The sequence below is a fragment of the Emys orbicularis genome, chromosome 7, assembly GCF_028017835.1.
Source record: "Emys orbicularis isolate rEmyOrb1 chromosome 7, rEmyOrb1.hap1, whole genome shotgun sequence".
In the NCBI taxonomy this organism is placed as follows: Eukaryota; Metazoa; Chordata; order Testudines; family Emydidae; genus Emys; species Emys orbicularis.
The window spans coordinates 47297825-47320209 of NC_088689.1; the positions used below are offsets into that span (position 1 = coordinate 47297825).

At 39.1% G+C, this 22385-nt stretch overlaps 1 protein-coding gene across 1 annotated transcript in view; it reads left to right on the plus strand.

Moving 5' to 3' along the window:
• Positions 1-22385, plus strand: part of CTNNA3 (catenin alpha 3) — a 1024091-nt gene that overhangs the window by 904780 nt on the left and 96926 nt on the right. The window contains exon 13 of the mRNA XM_065408662.1: positions 8745-8837. Coding sequence (XP_065264734.1) covers positions 8745-8837 — 93 coding nt within the window. The remainder of the gene's footprint in view (positions 1-8744; positions 8838-22385) is intronic.

The window sequence follows — 22385 nt, forward strand, 5'->3', positions numbered from 1 at the left end:
TATTTTCAGCATGGTGCTGAGAATAAAAAGACAAAATCAGCAACATATACCTTTCTGCTGCATTAAACAATAAGGATAGATTGGATTAAGTTAGTATAGGATTTTTTTAAATGTATTTCATTTACTTTTATGAAGGAGTATTTTGTATATATGACCAGATAAGAAAATTAGCCTAGCCCCAATGGAAAATTCTCTACACAATTTAAAAATATAGGCTTACTTAGGTTGTTCCAAAAGGAGAAAGCAATTATGAGCTTTTGAAAATTCAAAATGGAAACGAGATTTTGTGTTGCTCTGGAGGTAACAACCACCACGACTGTGAAGATGTTATTTTTAATATACATGAGGCTAATGGAGAACACAAGCTCTTGGTGATTTAATTAGACTGCTGTTTTTAAAATTCTGAATCATATTTAAGAATATAAATTTGTATTCTAAATAGTTCAAGAGCGAGTATAAAAAAGAAAATATACTGTAATTTCTGTAGTATTCTCCATTAATGTAATTGCTGATAAAAATTTAAAAGAAGTCAACTGATTTAGTTTGTCACTATAAGTGTTAAACTTCTAAACAGTATTTTCATTATGAATCATATATCTAGATTAGCTTCCCACTAGATGGAGCAAATGTATGTCAGCCCAGCAATGAAGACATGCAATATAGTGTAGATGACAGAGGTGAAACACTGCAGATCTACATTTACAAAATGACACACTGCCTATTTTTTTCCATTTAATATAAAAATTGCAGATTAATGCTGTGAAGTTTTTTTTATCTAATCTGCACCAGATTAGGATAGATTTTCTACCTGTACCAGAATTAGATCAGGAGAGGGTTCAAGACTTGAACATAAGGCCGTTCTGTGCTCCAACCTGGCTGTTACCCTCCCTCTTGGCCTGTTAACTTTTTCCAGGGAAAAGTGGTGAGCAAAGGCGAATTATTTTGAAAAATGAAAGTGAAAAACACGTAATTATTTAATAATGCAAAGTAAGTTGGGATGGGGGAGAAAATACACTTTTCCTGTTTTTTTATATACATATACACCTCTACCTCAATATAATGTGACCCAATATAACATGAATTTGGATATAACGCGGTAAAGCAGTGCTCCGGGGGGGCGGGGCTGCGCACTCTGGTGGATCAAAGCAAGTTCAATATAACGCGGTTTCACCTATAATTCGGTAAGATTTTTTGGCTCCCGAGGACAGCGTTATATTGAGATAGAGGTGTATAATATAGTTGGCCTGTTCAAAAGAAGGCCATTGCTGAAGAACTGGGGTTTAAAGGTCAAATTTGTGATGGAAATAGTTGTAAATCAGAAGAAGTGCTATTGCTTGCCCTGGAGGAAACTGCTTGGTGACAGTTCTAAAACTGATGTGCTGATCATGTATAGTAGATTTTTTTTCCTCCCAGTAAATTGTGTGTCTAAATTATACACAGTGAATTAGGTATTAGGGCAACCAGACAGCAAATCGGGATGGGGTGGGGGGGTAATAGGCGCATATATAAGAAAAAGCCCCCAAAATCGGGACTGTCCCTATAAAATAGGGACATCTGGTTACCCTAAGTGGTATTGCTGAAAACCAGTAAAAATAGCTGGTGTAAGAAGGAGGACTCCTACATCCTTTGTAGCCAGGGGCGGCTCTATGTATTTTGCCGCCCCAAGCACAGCAGTGAGGCAGCCTTCGGTGGCACGCCTGCGGGAGGTCCGCCGGTCCCGCCCCTTTGGCGTACCCGCCGCCGAATAGCCGCCGAAGCCGCGGGACCTGCGGACCTCACGCAGGCATGCCGCCGAAGGCAGCCTGGGGGCCGCCCTCATGGTGACCGGCAGGTCGCCCCCCGCGGCTTGCCGCCCCCAGGCACGCGCTTGGTGCGCGCGTGCCTGGAGCTGCCCATTTGTAGCACAGGAGGGGGTTCTGGAAGAGTTGCTGGGCACTTCGAATGATGTGTAGGAGAGAGCCACTTCTGATCCAGTTTAGTAGTTCCATCGGAGAATCCTAAGGCTTAGAGATGTGGATAGCAAAGCTCTAGGCAGCTAGATGCAGTCCCATATTTGCCAGGTGTCACTGATACTGACTGACATTCATACATTTGTCCTAATGTCGCTGTTATTCAGGTCAGGAAAGAGGCAGAGTTTCCCCCTCAATTCCTTCTCCTGGGTATTAGAGCTTCTCTGAAGGATAGCTCCAGCTGTCTGCTCAGGGCTCTATCTCTTCTTCTTTCCCTCTCACTTTCTTCTTATAAATTCCCTGGTCCCTGCTGTACCCCTCAGTGCAATAGAGCTGGAGAAGAAACAGAGACAGCAGGGAGGAAAAGGAGGCATGAACTGAGGGCCAGAACTTTAAAGATATTGAGAAGCTCTAATTCCCATTGGAATCAATCGGAGTCAGGCTCCTTTGAGGAGCTGAGCATGTTTGTCTCTCAGCTGTAATGGTGTGTTGCTGGTTGAAGCAGAGAGAGGCACAACGGAGGTACATTACTGATCAGCAATAACTAGGGGTACTCAAAAATGTTCTGTCAACATTCGTTTCAATGAAAAATGGGGTTTCAACTAAATAAAAGTTTTCAGAATGTCTGTTTCCTTGAACATTTTTATTTTTTTCATCAGAAAAACAGTAACTTGAAATTTGTTTGTTTTTTAGCAATTTTTGGACAAAAAAAAATGGGGTTGCAGATTTTTGGTTTTCAGCAAAAGTCAAAATTTTCAGCAGAAAAAAAAATTCTACTCAGCTCTTGCAATAACCGGAAAGTGACATGTAGAATTAGCACTACCTCTGTGTTCAATGGAGGCCCCAGCATGTCCCATGGACAGGAGAAAAATGGAGCAGGGAGAAGGCCTCCAACAAAATCCATATAGGTTAGAAGAGAGTGGGTGATGGATTGCCTCCAGGCCTTTCTCTCCAGCTGTCACCTCTTGCTTCATTTTGTCAGCCTTGGGGATGTCACTGCTTGGAAGTGTCATGAAGGGGTTTTGATCAACCTCCCTTCTTTATGGCTAGGAAAATTAACCTTTCCTGTTTATAACTGACTTAAACTTTTAATATTTTGCCACTGTGTATCTGACATTACTTTTATCACAGCCACTTTTAATAAATTACAAGTAGGTCGCCAACATTTTATCACTATGTTTTAAAGTAGTTTTAGACAAATATGGTCTGCATGTTTCCCCCTTCCCCCACATCTATATATATAAACACAGTGCTTGGCAGTAAGTATTTGTATAATTCAAGTTTAAAATATGGTGCTGCAAGTCAAGAATGGCTGGTAAGTAATACGTCAAATATGTGTACCCTACATGATTGTCTAGGGCAGGGATCGGCAACCTTTGGCACATGGCCCATCAGGGAAATCCGATGGCGGGCCAGGATGGTTTGTTTACCTGCAGCATCCGCAGGTTCGGCAGATCGCAGCTCCCACTGCCAAAGGTTGCCGATCCCTGGTCTAGGGCCAGATTCTGGCACCATTAACTCACATTGAACAGTAACTTACTCCATGAGTAGTTCCACTGAGGTTAATGGGATCACTTGTGGAGCAAGATGCTGCATAACATGACTAAATGTGTCAAACTTTGTCACTTAACCAAATATCCAGAATAGAACAAATAAATTAGAGTGGTCTCTTTGCCATTGGTGTTTTCAAAGTAGAATGTAGTAGACCAGATTCTAATCACACCAGAGTAACTATGGAGTAACCCTATTCATTGCAGTGCAGTTACTCCACATTTGCACTGGTACAATTGGGATCAGAATCTTGCTCAATGATTCCTAATGGGCTGTTACTCCACCATATTTTAACATTTATTTTGAAAAAGAATTACTTGATACAGGAGCATTTGATTAGCAAAGAGAGGCTGAGCAGAGGTTAAGCTGAACAAGTGAACTTCATTAAACCTTCTGGACTGCTGTGTCCATGTGACTGTGTTGTTTCCAGCCTAATTCCCTGCATTCCCCGTTTTCCTGGTGTCCCCTCAATAATAGTCCTTCCGTGAAACAGGCGTCCTCTGATTCCAGTTGCAGTGGTCAATATACAGGCAGCACAGAAACCAAGAAAACATAAAACCACACATACAAAGAAAAAAAAGCCTTAAAATTGAGAGTCATAGCTAAATTCAAAGCTAGATATTAGGCTGATATATCCTCCTTCAGTCACACCATTGTGCTTATTTGTTTATACACTATGGCAAATTTAAGACAATGCCTACCTTGAGCTTTAGCCTTTGCTCTAAATTTTCTTGGGGTTTTTTGCTCTTTTATTTTTTTTTAAATTTTGGTGGTGTTTTTTGGCTGTGGCCCCTTATTACTGTTCTGATGGCTTAATAGATGTGTTTGGAAAAAGCTGAATGGACAATTGTTTGGAAATTTTTTTGTATTAAAATGAATTCCTGGATAACATTGTTAAAAAGCAGCCAAACTCTTTGTTCTATATTCTTGGATTAAAAACCAAATAAACAAAGTAGCACATTGATCAGTTTTTGAAAAGATAATCTGGAAATACTAAAGGTATGCGAATATCTGAATATTAAAGTCGAGCATATTTTTATTCATTATTATACCTAAGATGCTACTAGTAAATCAAATATAGGGAATATGTCATCAGAAGGGGCCTTTTATTTAATAAAATCAAATCCAAAGCTTTGCTCAGGGTTGCAATTCATCTGGATGAGGTATGATTGACTTACTGTTGCACCTTAGAGCGAGCATAATGTCAGCAAGGTGTAAAATGCATCAATACTGGACTTGGCTATGAATATAATCATAATTTATAGCCTTCAGCATGCGTGAAATGTCTCATGAGGAAAAACAGTGAGAATGCAATGGTAATCTCATTCTACTCAAGTCTGGAAGGGAAAATGCATTCTTATTACTTGTGCAGCACTTCAGCAGTAATACTGTCATAATACTCCTAAATAGACAGGGACATATTTTGGATGCATCTTTGATGGAATAGATGGGAAATTTTAACAGATAAACTGTCAAAATTTAGCAGTTTCTCAATTTGATTGCTGAGGGTAAAATATTATAGGAGAGTTGTACAAATATAAATGTTTTTTTTTATAACTTACCTAAACCTTCAATTTCTAAACTCCAAAAAGTTAAAGATGGTATTACAATTGGTTGAAAAATGTATTATTTTCTGAAAAACTGTTTGACTAGCTCAACGTAATAGCAATTTATTATTTCTATATTGAAAAATATTGATGTAAACTAAGAAAATACATATCCTATAAACTGTTCACAGAAAAAAGAAGGAATTCTTAAATTGGAAATAGTCATGTTTATAAATTTCCTTACTCAACAATATCTCATGGGGCACAGGTGACTCGGAATGCATGTTAATTAAAGCTGCTCTTAAACCCATTACTAAAAATACTTGGACAGAATAATCTTTGAGTGGCACAGAGCTATTATAGTGTGTCCTTTGGCTATGAAAAAGGGAACTTGGACCAGTGAATCTTTATGCCCAGCTGATCCCAGCTGTTGGAATGGTTGCTGAGGTCTGTTGACAGAATAAATTAGATCAGCCTGAAGGCTGATATTTATGTCAGGACAAATATGGGGTGCCTGGACAAAATCCAGTGCTAGTGGGGTCATCCAGTATTCCTCAGACCTACAAGAGAACTTGAGGCTGGATCCAGTTACAAAGCTTCTATCATTCTACCGGTGACCATTAGAAAGCTAGGAATCTTCCCTTCCTCTTCCAGTGATTACAGTCTTTTAGTCCTCATGTGTTATCCAATGTGCTGAATGGATCTGAAGCGTGACATTATAATGTATAGAAAACCTTTTTCAGAGTATATTTTATTCAGCGATTTCTTAAATAAATGTCATTTCCCTCTCCCCTTCACCCTCCAAGGCATCTACATTTAGGCTTATGATACTAAGTTAGTTTGCCTTTAGAGAAATAATGAAAAATAGTATCAATAAAATTTTGAAAAACTCTCTCAAATATTTCTGAAATAGTCTTTCTGTAAAATATGTGGCATGTAGAGAATATATGATGGTTTGGTGTGGTTAAAGGCTTTACTGAAAGTCACTTGGGATGACCTAAATAGCTCACTTGTGAGTAATGAGACCATTCCAAGTTCATGCCAGTAAAACCTTTATACCACACCACCAAGTATTCTGTATATTCCATATATTTTACAGAAAAACTATTTGGGAAATGTTTGACTTTCAAACATTTTTATAGGTACATTTTTATTTCTTTCACTTATTAAGCCATGCTGCCTTTCTACCATGAGTCCAATTGTACAGTCCTCAGAGGTGGAGAAAAACAATTAACTAATGTTTAGAAAAACCTAAAAATTATTTACAATAGTTTTCTATACTTAATGTAGTAAATTTAAGGTCCAATATCTTGTGTTTTACTATGAGAAGAAACAAAAGTGTCATAACTTTAGAATGGGAGAATTATTTCTAGCCCTGTTTGGTTGTTATGCACCTTAAAACTAGATCAGGACTGACTTGATCTGGGTAAAAATTTTTGGCCACATTTTTTTTGGCGGAAAATGCAGATTTGGATCCACAATAACATTTTCTGAATTCATGTCAACTTTTTGTCATTGTTATGGTTGAAAAAAAAACCATTAAAATAAAAAAAAAACATTGTTTCTACATTTTTGAAATGAAACATTTTAATTTTTCCATTTGAAACTTGTCATTTTGAAATTTCCTTCAGTTTTATTTAAAAAGTTTGTAAAAGCTTGAAATGAAAATGAAACATTTCATTCATCTCAAAACATTATTTTTCTACATTTTGACTCACCAAAGACAAATTAAAAATATTGTTTCAAATCAACCGAAAATGAACTCTCTTTTCAATTTTTCAGAACTTACAAAAAACAAAAAACAAAAAATCAGTTATTGGCATAGCTCTAGGACTGCCTATCTTTGTGATCCAGCCAATGTAATTTTGGGGAGCTAAATGGTAGTTTGTTTTTTATGCCCTTCAATTCTTCGCCTCCCTACCAAGACTTTCTACTAGGGTCTCAATTAGTTCTGATTCTGGTGGTGGTGGTTTTTCTTGAATGGAGATATGTCCACTAAGAATCTGACTTAGTTCACATTGTGGGCTGTCAAAAAGCGTGTAGATGGTAACAACTTTTAGTTATTATTGACTTACACAGAATTCTAACCAGTGACCTAAAGCTAAAAGACTTCACAACACATTACTAATCCTCTGAGCCTTCTGGCTCACTGTAACCACTCATATTTTATTTATTTATTTTACAAATGAAAAGAGTCTTAAATGCTGTAGGCTTTACAATCATATTTGCCTGAACAGTTGATCATATATAGTAGAGGCTGTGAATATTGTTTTCTTATTAAATCTGGACACATTTTCCAGAGCTTGCAATTTACTGGTGTCAAACTATACACTGGATTCAGGTAACTTATCTCCTAGAAACATTATTTTGCATAGTGGGTGAAATTTATTCCCCTGGGTAGTTCATTTTGGGCATCCGACAAAGATTAAGTTTTAGGGCAGTGCTCAAATCTTAGGAGCTATACATACATATTTCTTTCTGACTGAAATTATGGAGTTAGTTCAGGCAACTACTCCTACAGTAGGATTAATCTCTTCATAATGGATCTGTCAGTAACTGTGCATTGTCCCAGAGTCTCTTTTTTTTTCTTCATGTAAATTGGAGTGCACCAATAGAAATCTCTTTTCTATTAATTACCGAGCTCTCCAGCTCATTTTAACAGCCAATGTCTAATCTTGTACACTTCATGATCACAAGAATTTCATGTTTTTATTTGCTTACACAGTTTCTTTGGACTGGTACTGTAAAACAGCAAAGTTTGTGGTTTGTTTTGTTTTTTTACAACTTTTCTGCAGCCACATCCATATTGTCTTATTTGCTGGATTATTTGGGGTATAATTCAGGATTTTTGCACATGGCCTGAGTTACCTGAGACATTCAATAAAACTGAAAGACAACAAATTCAAAACTGATAACAAGAAATGCTCTTTCTCACAGTGCATAATTAACCCATGGCACTTGGTATCTCTGAGGCTAAAAGTTCAATAGGCTTCAAAAAGAGTTTGGACATTTAGTAGATAATGAGAACATCCAGAGTTACATTAGATAGGATAGGATAATAACTTTTTTTTAAAGAAAAGTAAATGATATAAACCCTGATGTTTCTGGGCATAAGCCAACCACTAATTGATGGGGGGTTAGGAAGAAATTTCCTCTTTGGGCAAATTATTTCACAATAGTCTACCTTCCTCTTAAATACCTCATGTGGACACTGTTACTGACAGGATATTGGGCTAGATGGCCACTGGTCTGATCCGGTATGGCAAGTCTTCTCTTCCTTATGTAGCAATGGGTGGATGACATAGATATTTCTTTGAAGTGAAGAGAAATTGAATTTTTTTCTTTTTATTAATGAAAATGCTGGCTAAATCTCATCCATCTCTGATCACATAGGGGTTCCCTGTAATATAAGCTCTAGTAGCAATAATGCCAGACTAGAATACATGTAATCACAGACAATTTACTAAATGTCTTCTCCAAAATAGAACCTACTACCATAAAATGGCTATTATGATATAATCCAAATTTTTTCAGACTTTTTTTTTAACATTTACTAATAGCACAACTCTGCAAATTGATTTTTGTTGGTCTTTTAAGTGGACACAGGACAGGTTTAACATATTTTTGATGTTATCTAATATTACAGTTGCTAACTATAAAACAGAATAACATCATTTTTGTCATGCTCTTCTCTTAGACGCCAGAGGAATTGGAAGATATATCGGACCTTGAAGAAGACTATGATGCACACAGTCGTACCAGTGTTCAAACTGAAGGGAAAACTGACAGGGTATGTATTAGACTAGTTTAATTAAAAAGCAGTTTGAAGAAGGTAAAAAACCCCAAAACCCTAACCTGTTCCTATTGCTGTTCCTGTGAAGCAATTTTAAGTCAGACAGTGAATCATCAAAATGTTGTTGCCCTCTTAATATATTTCTGAATATATGCACGGGATGTAGAACTGAAATATATATGTATTGAAGTGACAAAGACAGACCTGATTAAGTTGAAAATATCCTGTGAAGATTTAAACCAGCCAGGCAACTTCTTACACATAAACACATACCTATGTAGACTTCAACTTGCTAAAGTTTAATAATTGTTAAGTTTGCCTAACCAAGGTTAGGTTAACCGTGTATCTTGGCATTCAGGTTTTATTTGTGGTTTGAGTTTGTGATGCACTATATCCAAAAAATGACTTCTGTATAGAACGAAAACAGCCCGGCAGCATAAAAAGGACTTGGTTAGAAGCGTAGCTGCAGCAATGTGGGCGTAATGGGATTACTTCCCGAGGAAAGAGTAAGTTCTTCGACAACTAATATAATACTATTATAACAGAAATAATAACTAGATCTAGTAAAAATAGTTGTGAACCTTTTCCTTAATTTAAAAATGGATTTTCACAAGAAAATTTAGATTTTACTGCAATGTTTTTATTTTTTGTTTTGATAATCAAAAATGTTTAGCCTTTTTATAAACATAACAAATCAGTGAAAATTTTGAATGAAAACAAAAAATATTGTATTTTATTTTCCACAACATTTTAAACACATTGTTTTTGACCAGCTTTAATTATAAATGAATAATTTATAAAATAAATTAAAAAAAATAAACTTTTGGGGCAGCATGCGGTCAAGTCAAGCTCCTTAACATGATAATTAAGGATTAGATTTATTCTCATATTCACGAGTAGTCCAACTGTAAGTGTATCACAATATAGTCATAAAGAGTTAATCATAGTTGTCAGACAAATTTACTAGGAGTTGTTTGAATTAATCCAGGTATAGTGGATGACTGATTGCAAATCTAACTTTAAAAATTAGAAAACTATTGTTAATCTGGGAAAGTTTTTACTAGGCCTGTGGTGAAGAAAGTTAAACTGACAATTTTTAAAAAATAATTGCAGTGTTATTGGATGTATTTTCTCTGTCTAAGTAGAATACCAGTGCTTAATAAGTGGTACCGTTTTGCCTAGGTCTCATTGAGAGAACTGGGTAAAGTTAGAGAAAAAGCTTTTCAGGAAAATACACGTGAAATTTTTGGCCAGTTTGTTCAATGTGATTTCACTCCCCTTGAAATATTGATTTTCCTTTTAGTAAAATTTTAGGATATTGAACTTTTCTTTTCTTTTCTTTTCTTGAGTGAAGCAAGAGAAAACTCATCCCCTTAACACACATGTGCATAGCACTTGAGTTAGAGTTCCATACAGACAAACCCCCAAGCAATACTTTCTGTCTGGATCTAAAAGCCTCTTCAGTTTCTGTTTGGTGCCAAGGCGCTAGGGAGTGACTTCAGCTCCCATCACCAGGGTCTTCAGCCTCAACAATCTCTGCTTTTTAACTGACCAAGGCTAATATCAGTTTGACCAAATCCTTTATCAGGACAGCAGCATGCAATATTATGTAGCCCTTGGCAAATCATTACACGGTGCCCTCCATCTAAATAGTATGGTTTTGCTTGTTTTTTTGAAAGTAACATTGCAGGACCAAAATGACTTACTTCCCCCAGGTTCAGTTATCTGATAATTAATTATCAATTGATTCTTAAAACAATGTGAGAAATGTAACTACTGTGTGAAAGCTTTTCTCCTACAAAGTTATTACTCAGTAAATACAGTTGACAAGTAAGATGTAACAGCTGCCCTTTTCAATCTAAATTATGCCTAGAAATTGTTACCACATTTCCTCCCTATTACAAGCTAAAAAAATCCTTTTGGCCCAACTGTATTAATAGGAAGATTTTGGTATCTTCATAAGTAAAAAGTCATTTAAAAAAAACAACCTGTCATAAGTTTAATTTTTCCAGAAGCAACACAGAGTCTTGAAAGCCTAATGACAAGAATTCAGGGCATAATGCCAATAACTTTCTTCTGTAATTTTAAGTGCTTCTGCTAATAGTGGCTTTAATGTTTAATACAGAGTACAATAATCCCGGTCAAGAACAATGATTCATCAACAGAATCACATTTTCCTGCATAATTCATATGTTCTCATAATTTCAGTAAAGGAAGGGACTGGCGTTATTAGATGGCTCAGGGCATTAGCAATGTGATATGTAGCCTTTCATCTTCAGGATTAAAATCTAGCCCAGGCTTGGTGTTTTTAAGGGGTGCTATTATGTGGCAGCTGTTCAGTTTCCTGTGCAAAATGAGTTTGGTGACCTCAATCTGATTCTTTGCGGCTGGATACCTGCCTACATCGTAAACAGTACAAAAGTTGTCACTTATTGGAATCCATCTTGGTGAGCTCAGCAGTTGAAAGAATGGGCAATGGTGGCATGGAAGCTGAACTAACGTCTCACCCCTGAAGTAAGTCCCCTCCAGGATAGGTTTGAATCACATTGGCAGGGCAGTATAAGGGAGACGTCTAAAATTAGATAAATAGAGTGTGCTTAATTAAAAAGTAATGTGTAAGGTGGTGCAAGAATGGAATCAGTAATTGGGTCTATGTTGGTGTAATGAACACACAGGGACATGAAGGAGGTTCAAGTTAAAATACTGTGATGGTTACTTATTTTAAATTTTCTGCTAATCTCCTCTGAGTTGCTTTTCTTTCCCCTCCCCCATCATTTAAACCAAATTTCAATGGAATATACTCATTAGGGCTCGTCAAATTTTTTTGTTCAATTTAAGTTATTTTATTGAGAAACAGTATTTTGTCAATGATGACATTTTTGGCTTTTTCATTTTCTATTAAATTTCAAAATGAAAAAATTTAAATTGTTTTTAAAAAGTGGGGAAACTCCTACTTTCTTTCCATTTGTATTCCCTATATCCCCACAATGGGAAAAGTGGGGAAAGCTAAAAAGAGAGAGAGAAAAATACTTTCCCTCATTTATTTACTTTGTCCAACTGGAAACGGATGTGGTGGTGTGTGTGTGTGTGTGGAGTAGAGAAACGGGAAAGAAACCCCAAAATTACTAAACAATTTTATTCAGAGCAAACATGTTTGTCAAAAAAAAGGAAAAAATAACAATTCTCAAACTCAGTGAAAGCTGTTCAATTCCACTATTGTTTATTATTTAATTATTATTTTTATTATTATTATTATTATTTGGTGTGGAATCCTTCCCCCACCAATTTTTTTAATACTGTAATATTCAGATACTTTTTTACGCTCCAGTAATTACCAGCAAAATGAATTCAGAATGTACCAATCTCTGGAGTATCTTCACTCCCATCTTCTGGGATTGTCAAAATATTCAGTTTTGTTCCAACATGCAAAGCACTTTTGACACAGAGTTTTAAAGGAAATTAAATTATTACATGTTGAGAGAGATTCCGTCAATGTAAAAAGACCCCCAAAAGAGATATTTAAAATAATATTGCAAGAAGCAAAAAAACTCAATATGCTTACAAAGGGAAAAGTCCTTTATTATGATGTGACTAAAAATACACAAGAAATGAATACATCACAGCATAAGTCGGACTGAATCTTTCTGGTAACTTCCTCTACTCTTGTACACCCTGCTAAAATGGTTCAACTTGCCACGTTCCTTGTAATGCTGTCCTAGTGTGAGGCACTTCTTCTTTCCCTGCTCTTGCTGGCTCCCACATTAAATGCATCTCACTATGGTTATGGAAGCCTGACCACCTGTCTCCTTTGCTGTAGTCTCACTGTATGTAATTCTGGGGGTGTTGTGCCTCCTGTGACTTTTATCCTTTCTCTTGAGGCTTCTGCTACATGCCACATGGCTAAGCATCTGTCTAATGCAAGATCACCTTCCTGGAACAGCTGCTCCTGTAGGTGGTGATCCTAACCGCTGCAGACTATTCTGTCCCAAATTAAGGAGTCTGTCAAGTCCCCAAAATTACATGTAGCAGTCAGTATGCCTCAGGGGTCTGCCCCCTCCCCTTTGGATTGGTCTGTATTGAAAAATCTGTTTCGTTCCATAGTTTCATTCCACTTTGGGAGGCAATAAGTCCCCAGGTCTCCTAGGACTGCTATGAGGCTTGAGGCAGTGGTGAGCTACATAGTGGTGCCTTGTTTCGAGTAAAGTAAACTAACAGTTTTACTTTCCAGCTGCTGTTGTTCTCCTGTATGGCCAAGCTGTGTACAGCTCGAACTTCTCCTTCCACCAGGTCCATTGCTGGGTTAGGATTGTGCCTGCAAAGTCCCCCGGGGAGGCTACAGAACAAGTAGCATTGCTCATGCTGTCAGCTCCTGCACTTAAAAGAACTCAAAGCTCAGATTCTGCCACCATGTTTCATTAGCAAAGAGTGAAGCTAACTGCATGTTACGTTGAACAAGGGGAACTTTATTAAAAGCTGTGTGCTGCTCTGTCCATGTTGCTTCCAGCGTGTGTTCCTCTAGTGCCTAGTCAATAACCGTCCCTCCACTCTGACTCTAGTTACACTGATGGAAATACTCTCTGTGCATTTTTATCTATGAATACATGAATCTTCAGATTTCTATGTAGTACCTCTTTGTCAAAAAACCTTATGGCTGTACACATACTAGAAAAAATAAGACTTTTAATTCAGAGATAGTGGACAGAACTGTTGTTATCTGTTATAATAGCAGTCCCTTGCCACACTGTGTACTATGCTCGAAAAAATGTTCACTAGAGTCTTGCATACAAAACACATGTCTGTGTTAGTAACCTTTACCAAACACATACCTGCGTACTTGTTAAGCTGTGCACATCTGAAAAATATACATTTGAATGCAGCCAAATTTATGGTCATACATTCAGGAAAAAAGAATGTAACTTATAGTTAGAGCTGGTTAGAACTTTTTTGCCTAAATATTTGGTTTTACTGAAGTGTTTTGCAGAGATGAATCAGTTTCCACTGAATTTTCACCAGAGAGAGAAAGACTGACTCTACTGATGAGAGACTAGGGTACTGGGCTGGGATGTGGAAGATCCTGCTATGCATGATTTAGAATGACCTGGGATGAAAAACTCTGCTCTGAGTCAGGCAGACCAGGGACTTGAATCTGAGTCTCCCACATCCCAGGGCAGCACCCTAACCATTAGGCTATGGACACACATGTTTTTGAGAAAACATTTGAAAGGTTTGGGTTTTGTTCCACTGAGGAGTGAAAACAAATTTTGAAACTTCAAAAGTTGCCACAAAATGTAATTGCCGTCCTCTGATCTGCTCGAATTAAATTACAGATTACACACTGTATCCTGAAAAGCAGTGGCTTTGGAAAGTAGTCTTACAAAGTGTGAATCTGTGACACCAAACTGATCTGAAACTTAAAGATGGTTAGGGTTCAATGAAAGTCTAGTTTTATTTGGCATAAGCCAGTTTGCCCATTCTTAGTATTATGACTAACAAGGTGGATAACAATGTGGCTAAACCTGTCAGAAGTCAGCAGATAATACCCTCTTTGAAGTTACCCAAATATCACAGATATACAGGCTAACCAATATATTTAACTGAATTCAATTTTAAAAAAAATATTTTCTTTTGTAAAAGAACCAAAATGTGAACAAGATGGTTCCCCATCACCACCCTCAACTTTCTAACACCATTATCTTTCTACTGTAGTGAAGAAGTTTGCAACTATTTGTGCTTGTTATGGAAGTAATAAAAACTTGTTTTCACTTGTTGGACAAAATAAACCTACACATACATCACAGCAGACTTTCAATTTAAATCTTTATTTCACATTTACCTTTACATTGTCTATCACGATGCAAAATCATACCACACTTAAAAAGCTGTGGATGTAATTTTGTGTTTTGTTGCTACATATGTTTTCAGTGCAGTATTAGAGAACTTAAAGAAAAGTCAAGGTCAGCAGGTCAGCATTTTATGATTTTCCTTGGCCACTTTGTTCCAGTGGATAACTTGTCATATTCCACCTGGAAAATGTTACTATGAATGCACAAGCAAAACATCATACATCACGGTTCTCCTATTAAAATCTCCTCTTTTTTATGGTTGCCAAACACGGCTCTCCGTTCCTAGACTCAAACATTATTTAAACTATGGCTGGGAGTGTTAGTTAGACCTCTCCATCAGATAAGAGATATGACAGTTACATATTTGCTATGTCAAATGGACAGTACTCTCCTGCTTTTGAGCCCTTTTCCCTCTTTACCCTTGCTCTCCTTTCTTTCCATTTAATTTCTGGCATTATTTTCAGCTAGAAGAGCTCCCCAGTCACAAGCAAACAGCAAGTTCCTCAGCTAAAAAGATCCTATCACAAATTGATCTGCTTGTATATTTGGTCAGTTTCATGCTTTTTTACATTTTAAAACAAACATGGAAAATACTACACAAAATTGTCAGTTACACTTTCTAATTTGGTGCCTTTAATTACACCATGGTTATGCTTTGTGAAACCTATAATTGCTAGTAATTCATATAACTAGGAAAATTAACTGTGTGACAGAGTAATTGCAGTGTAAATAAAATCTACTTAATGTATGTGGATTCCAAAAATACATGAATTACTTATAAAACCAAAAGGATAATATAAGTAATTCAGTCACCTTCTTAACCTTCCAGTTATATGAATTAGTGGTAATTTGTTATAAACAAGAATAACCACAGTGTAATTATATTGTAATTGCAGTGTAACCACAGTTTTGTAATAACTGTCACTATATTAGAAGATAGATCCATTACTTTAATGTGAGTGACTATGCAATAGCTAAGCCACATCATTCACTTTGAGAGAAGGGAAGGTTAGTAGTGGGATGAAAGGGATCCATGAGCTCAGAACCTTGGAGGCCAGAGTTCTGCAAGGATTCTTGGACCTCAGGGTCCAGGACAATATTCTTTTCTTTTAATTATTTTTTATAATATCAGTCTAAGAACCACTTGTTTTTTCAACCGATAATGATATTGAGCTAGATCCTGGGCTGCAGCTGAAGGAGTGCTCGGTACAGCTTAGGAAGGTGATGCAAAATTGGCGCTAAGCCTGCTTTTTGTATCCATAAGCCTTGGGTCATCCTGGCATTAGTACAGTCACCTAAAGGCTGCTCCAGTTATGCTGACTTCCAATGGTTCTGAGAAACCTTTATGGCAGCCAGGGATCAGAACAGGACCAAGCTGGACATGCCCCTCTGCACTAGTCACAGGCACGGGAGGAAGCACTGGAGCATCAATGGTGTGTCTCATCTACCCTTTTAATAGCTAAATTCGTGCTTAGAAGTGCTTTGTTGCAGTGGAGCAATGCAAAATGGCCTGCATGCGCCAGAGTATCCAGCTCATTGATTTGAGTTTTTGACTGGCTGTGATAAGAGAATTTAAGGGTAATTTTTTTCAAGAATTCTGTGTCTCTGAGTCCTATGCAAAAACCTTACCCAGAAATAATGTAAAAGAAATTATTCTGTAATGGGGTTGGCATGCAGGACTCCAACACACCATTTTAGTACTGATGTTCTCAGTATGCATGGGACTATTTGGTCCTTCACTGTTTGCAGCTGATTCAGTACAAAAATCATTCACATCAAGGCCAGCCAGCCTGCAGAAGTCATATTGTTTTCTTTAAAATTAGTGTTTGAGTTACTTTAATCCTGAAGGGAAGGATAACTCATACAACTGTCTTTCCCTTATCTTGGAATGGTTTTTATACCTGATAAACATGCATACTGTATCCCATGACTGCAGTATTTTCCTATTGTGGCTGTGATAATGTAGACCTGGCTTATTGGCCTGAGTCCATAAACTTATAAACAAATTTAAGAAACCAAAGTGTCATAAGTGAGAGCATGGTGAGAGTACCACTTCCCCATCTTTTGGAGATAATCTAATTTCTGATCTGAATATGGTATTTTAAAAATGATTTCCATGACACTTTGAGTCAATTTATCGTTTAAAATACTGGCTTAACTGACAGTACAGAAATTTTTGTTTTGACTTGTAGTTAAGGAGTTTCCAATTGTATGGAATAGACATCAGGGAGAATCCTGAGAGGTGAAGAGCTCTAATGCCTGGCTACCTTATATGATTTACGAGCAGCAAGGCTCTGTGCTAGTGAGAACGACTGATAGTAACTGCCTTCCATATCTATTGCCAGTTAGGGATGTAAGCGTCTGAGTCATTGGCTTTAGAACCAAGGAATTCTCTAAATGTCTCCATCCATGGAAACTATTTTGTACTGAATTCAATTTATTTGGCTGAAGTTGGATAGAATAACCAGAATTCAAGATTGGAGAAAGCCTGCTTTCTGTTCCAGCTAAACTAATCTGCACAATTTTAAATAATTTACTCAGCATAGCTGTAGATTTCTTTTCAGCTTACTGGTAACTGAACCATGTCTGCATTTGTGTTTCCTTCAATCTGACAGCAGTAGTTAAAATTATTCATATTTAGTTGATGTGAGCTGTCCTAAATTTTCTGATGGAAATGAAATGCAGTGTTTTCAGGTAAGGAAAAAAAATCACTTGGTGATGCAATCCATAGCAGTTTATGGATTTTTCTGGTACTACAGACTTCAAATCTTGCAGCAAATATTTATCATTTATCAGATTAATGACTTTTTAATTAAAATGTATTTTGAATAATGTGAGTGGGGAGCACATTTTCAGTATTTTTGTGAGTCCCCCATAAATAAGTAACTTTTCACCTTACATATTTTTTAACAAATTCCATAGATGTTAATTTTCAGGTGACACTGGACACATTTGGAATGTTTCCACTGGCTTGAAACCCAGGGGAAGAGTGGGGGGAATAGCACAGTGCCACTACTTCCCCCTCCTTCTGGAGATGGGAAGTGGGTGGATCCTTGGCTTTACCTCTTCCTAATGCTCCAAGGAGCATAGCTGAGTCAGCAGGGCAGGGGAGGTAATCTACTTCTGATACAGACTCATGGTAAAAAGAACAGGAGTACTTGTGGCACCTTAGAGACTAACAAATTTATTAGAGCATAAGCTTTCGTGGGCTACATGGTAGGTTACTTTCCCTGTGAAGCAAGGTGGAACCAGGGGTCACATCTGAGTTACAGTCAGTTCCCTGCTGTGCCCCTGGGCCATTCAGTTACATGCTGCATGTTACTTGGGGCAGATTGCTAACTGACAATCATGCTCAAAAAGGGGCGTAGCCCTTAAAAGCTTCTAACTGTCAGCACTCTACGTTACCAGGAGATGTTAAAAATACATTCATGCAATCAAATGAAGTTTTATTTTAATGAAACAATTATAGGAGTGGCAGTCTCTCTCACAGGATGTGTCAATAGCAGTTATGTTGGGCAATTCAAGCAATCTAAGAATACCTTTTCCAGAGCATTCTCTAAAAGGAGTTTGATATATTTCTGGGAGTGGTGATAGCGGCAGGACATACATTAATATCCCTTTAGGAACAAAGGAAACCTTTAAAGATTTAAGTCACCATTTAAATATATAAAATGCTCAGAATTTTCCATACTGTAAAAGTTAAATACAGGAACATGTGGAATCAACATAGATCCCTTGTGTTCAGACTCAATGGCCCAGATATAAAAACATACCCCAACACCTTCTCCATCCTACAAGAAAAACCCTACTGGACTAAAACTGCTACCTGGGTTCCCTCACAACATTTAGCCCCCTTTTCTGTTTGCAAATTGTCTGGGCATGGTGATTTATTCTCAATTTGTACCTGGTTAAATGCTTTGTGTGGAACACTTCTAGCCAATGGATTTAGGGTTGCCAACACTCCAGATTTGTCCAGGAGTCTCCAGGAATTAAAGATGAATCTTTAATTAAAGATTATGTCATGTGATGAAACCTCCAGGAATATGTCCAACAAAAATTGGCAATCCTAAATGGATTGTTTGTGAACTGCTCACTCTGGCCCCTATCCTGCAATCAAGGATATGATGGTTATTCCTGTGCCCAGCTAGAGCCCCAAGATTGTTCATTTGAGTATGCAATATTTGTGATTTGCTGCTCAAGACATTTGTTTGGTCACCTACGTCACATCCTAGTGTCTGTTTTTTTTAAAATCCTGATTGGATGAATTAATGTTTCTAAATAGGATAAGGGCCTAAACAAATTATTGGATCTCAGTTCTTAAGATGAAGGTGGGAGAACATTTTAGGGAGAGGGAGAAATGGCAGGTGGCAAGCTAGTGTGGAGAATTTTAGAACATTTAAACCTTTTCTTTTACTCTTTTCAACAAGAAAGAGCATTACGTTTTGCGGTGTATATGTATCCCTTATTTAAAAAGGCTGGACTCCTTCATGAATTTAGAAGAAAGACATATAAGTCATATTCACTAGTGGCTTTTTATTCAATTTTTCTCTTGTCACATTCACATTCAGTAATTGCATTTGTATGTACTTGCACAATTCTGTTTGCAAATAGGTGCAGTCAGCTCTCTTTGTGTATTTTTTTATTTGATTGTCTCAATGCCTAAGCACTCTTGCTACAGGGTTAACATGGGTGACCGTGGTATATTTCCAGGGCTGGTGCAAGGATATTTTGCGCCCTAGGTGAAGCTTCCACCTTGCGCGCCTCCCCCTCCCCACCCCCCCGCACATCGGTTCATCGAGGGGCAAATCCCAACGAGCCTTTATAGACCCCAGGGGCCAGCCGTGCCCAGGGGCCAGCCGTGCCCAGGGGCTGCTCCCTAGACCAGGTTCCCCCCTCCCCGCCCCCTGAACTCCCCTGGAGGGTGCACAGCCCCCCTGTGAGCCCTCCCCACCCCACCCCGGCAGCCCCCGCTCCGAGTCCACTCACTGGCTTTGCCGGGCTTGGGCCACTGCAGCAGCTCGGCAGGGAGGAGCTGCCTTCTGGGGGTTTCTGGGGGCTCCTGCAGCAGATGCATGTGGGCAGAGGCCCCCGTGCGCCTCCCCCCCAGCTCCCCCCTCACCGCACTCAGGATCTGCGGCTCCGGGGAGTGTGAGCCGCTGCCGCTGCTGCCCCTCCCGGAGCAGGCTCAGGGCCCCGCACCCCAGCGGCGGCTCACATGCCTGGGAGCCGCAGAGCCCGAGCGTGGCGAGGGGGGAGCTGGGGGGCGCACGGGGGCCTCTACCCGCATGCATCTGCTGCAGCCGGCAGGAGCCCCCGGGGGGGGGGGGGGTGCCGGGCCACAGCCTGGGCAGGAGGGGCGGGCGGCGTGGCTGCTCCCTGCTAGTGGCACCGCCGCCTTTGCAGGGCTCCTGCCCCCCTGCGCCACGCCGGCTCCTCCATGGCTGGGGCTCGCTGCCCCCGCAAACTGACGCTCTGGCTCTCTGGTGCCTCCCTGCTGAGCTAGGGCACCGCTTTTTGGCGCCCCCAGGGCCGTCCTTATGATTTATGGGGCCCTATGCAGTATTATTAAACTGGTGCGCCTATGCCCGACGGCAGCCTGAGATTGCAGCCCGGCAGGGGCGGAGGGACAAGGCAGAAATTATAACAAGACGCCCGGCCCGCCTCACGGTGGCGGAGAGTCACAGTTTCCCGCAGAGACCCCGTACCCTCTCCCTCACGCAGAATGGACATGCAGAAGGTACCTAATTAAAAGCACTAAACTTGGGAATAAAAAATGTCAGTCACAAGTTTTTTGATATGCTCTGAAGTTTGTCAGACATTTATTTGCAAAAACTTTGTAGTAAGGGTGAATCAGCTGTCTTGCTAAATACATTAAATATTATGGAATACATGATGCAGCTCTTCTCTGTTTTACATTTTCTTAATCAGTATTTCTAAGCTGATTTTATATTTTAAATGTAGTCTTAAGCCTTCATAAAGTAATCATTCCAGATTACTACATATTTAACTCACTGAAACAGACATTATTTTGAATTAATCAGTCACAAATGTTTAGTGTGTTCATAACAATGTTCATTGCTTTTAGAAAAAGGGAACACTGATTTACTGTGTGTGATCTCCATAACAATACACATGTTTATGAAATTTCACCAACTTTAAAAAATATGTTTCCAAAGATTTTAGGCATAACAAAGGATTTTATATCTTACTAAGGTACTGATTTTGCTTAAAACTAGTTCATCAGATAGAAGTAACGAAAGGGAAACTCTATGTCCAGCTATCTGGAAGCAAAGGGCTGTTGCTTCCTTCAATGGGGGGGTGGGAGGGGGATGGGGGGGTGAAGGGAGAAATGGATGGACAGAAAGGACAGGAAGACTTTGGAAGTAAGTTTTTTTACTATAGTAATTAAACTGTGTATTTTAGATAAGGGTGGTCTTTTGAAGAATTTATTTAAAAAAACCATATGTCTGAAGATCCAAGTATTTAAGGTTTAAAGATGATTGTTCATCTAAAAATCTATGCAAGGATTTTTTTAGAGATGGGATTTTATAATCTTCACCAACTCACTAATGACATATTTTTAAAGCAAATTTTAAATTAAGGTCCTGTAGACTGACCTGTTCTGAGTAAATATTACAGTCATGCACAACTGTTTTTCTCAGTACATTCAGAAACTGACAGTAGATACCTGGGGGTTGGCAAATGCCTGTTAAATGTCTTCATTACCCCTTGCATGGTTCTTTAACAGTTTCAGTGTTGTGCTAATAGGTCTGGCAGGCTGGAGACTTTTTCTCTTTTAACTACTAGAGCCCCTTCCCAGAAAGACTCAGAGCCTGCAGGAAGGGTCAGAACAGGGATAGGAAAACCAGGAGGGTGGACACTAAGACCCAGTGGTGCCCCAAATTTTCAGGTGCCCTACCCAGCTGCCTATGCCTGGGGATGGCCTGGGCGCCCCCAACCACTTGCCGCCCTAGACCACAGCCTAGTTCGCCTAGTGGTAGCATCGGCCCCTGTATGTTCCCCATCTCTCATACAACATTATTACATATGTAACCCTTCTGCCCATCTAAGTTGGCAGCAACAAGGGCCGGATTCTGTATCTAATTCCCGCCATTTTGCTGTCGGGAATTAAGGAACTTACAGTAACTGTCTTCAGGGCCCTCTACGCTCCCAAAGGTATGATCAAGGGCCTCTAGGCAGTCCTTCACACTGACCCCAGGGTCAATGAGCTTCAGGGTGCGAATCACATCTAATGCTGGGCCACTAAGTCTCTCTATTAGACATCTTCGCTTTTCTGCATCAGGTACAGCCCACTCCTGCAGCATTTCAGTGGTATGCTCCAACCAGGGTTCGAACTCCTCTGCCCCAGCAAATAACCTTAACTCACTACAAGAGTTTGACATAGCATGGGACAGCACAACCTTTTCCAATATTTGCCCCAGTGCTTTTGCCCAATCATTGGCTGAGGCTGCGGCCCCTGAGCTAGAGGCTGCAGGGCCGGGGCCCAACAAACCTGACATATTAGCCATTATACAAACAGTAATTTCCTCAAAATATAAACACAATTGTTTCCTAATGCAGTGGAACACTCAACAGGTGCTTGCGAGGGGTACTGACCCAGGGAATGCCGGACGAGCCCCCAAAATGTAACCCTTCTGCCCATCTAAGTTGGCAGCAACAAGGGCCGGGTTCTGTATCTAGG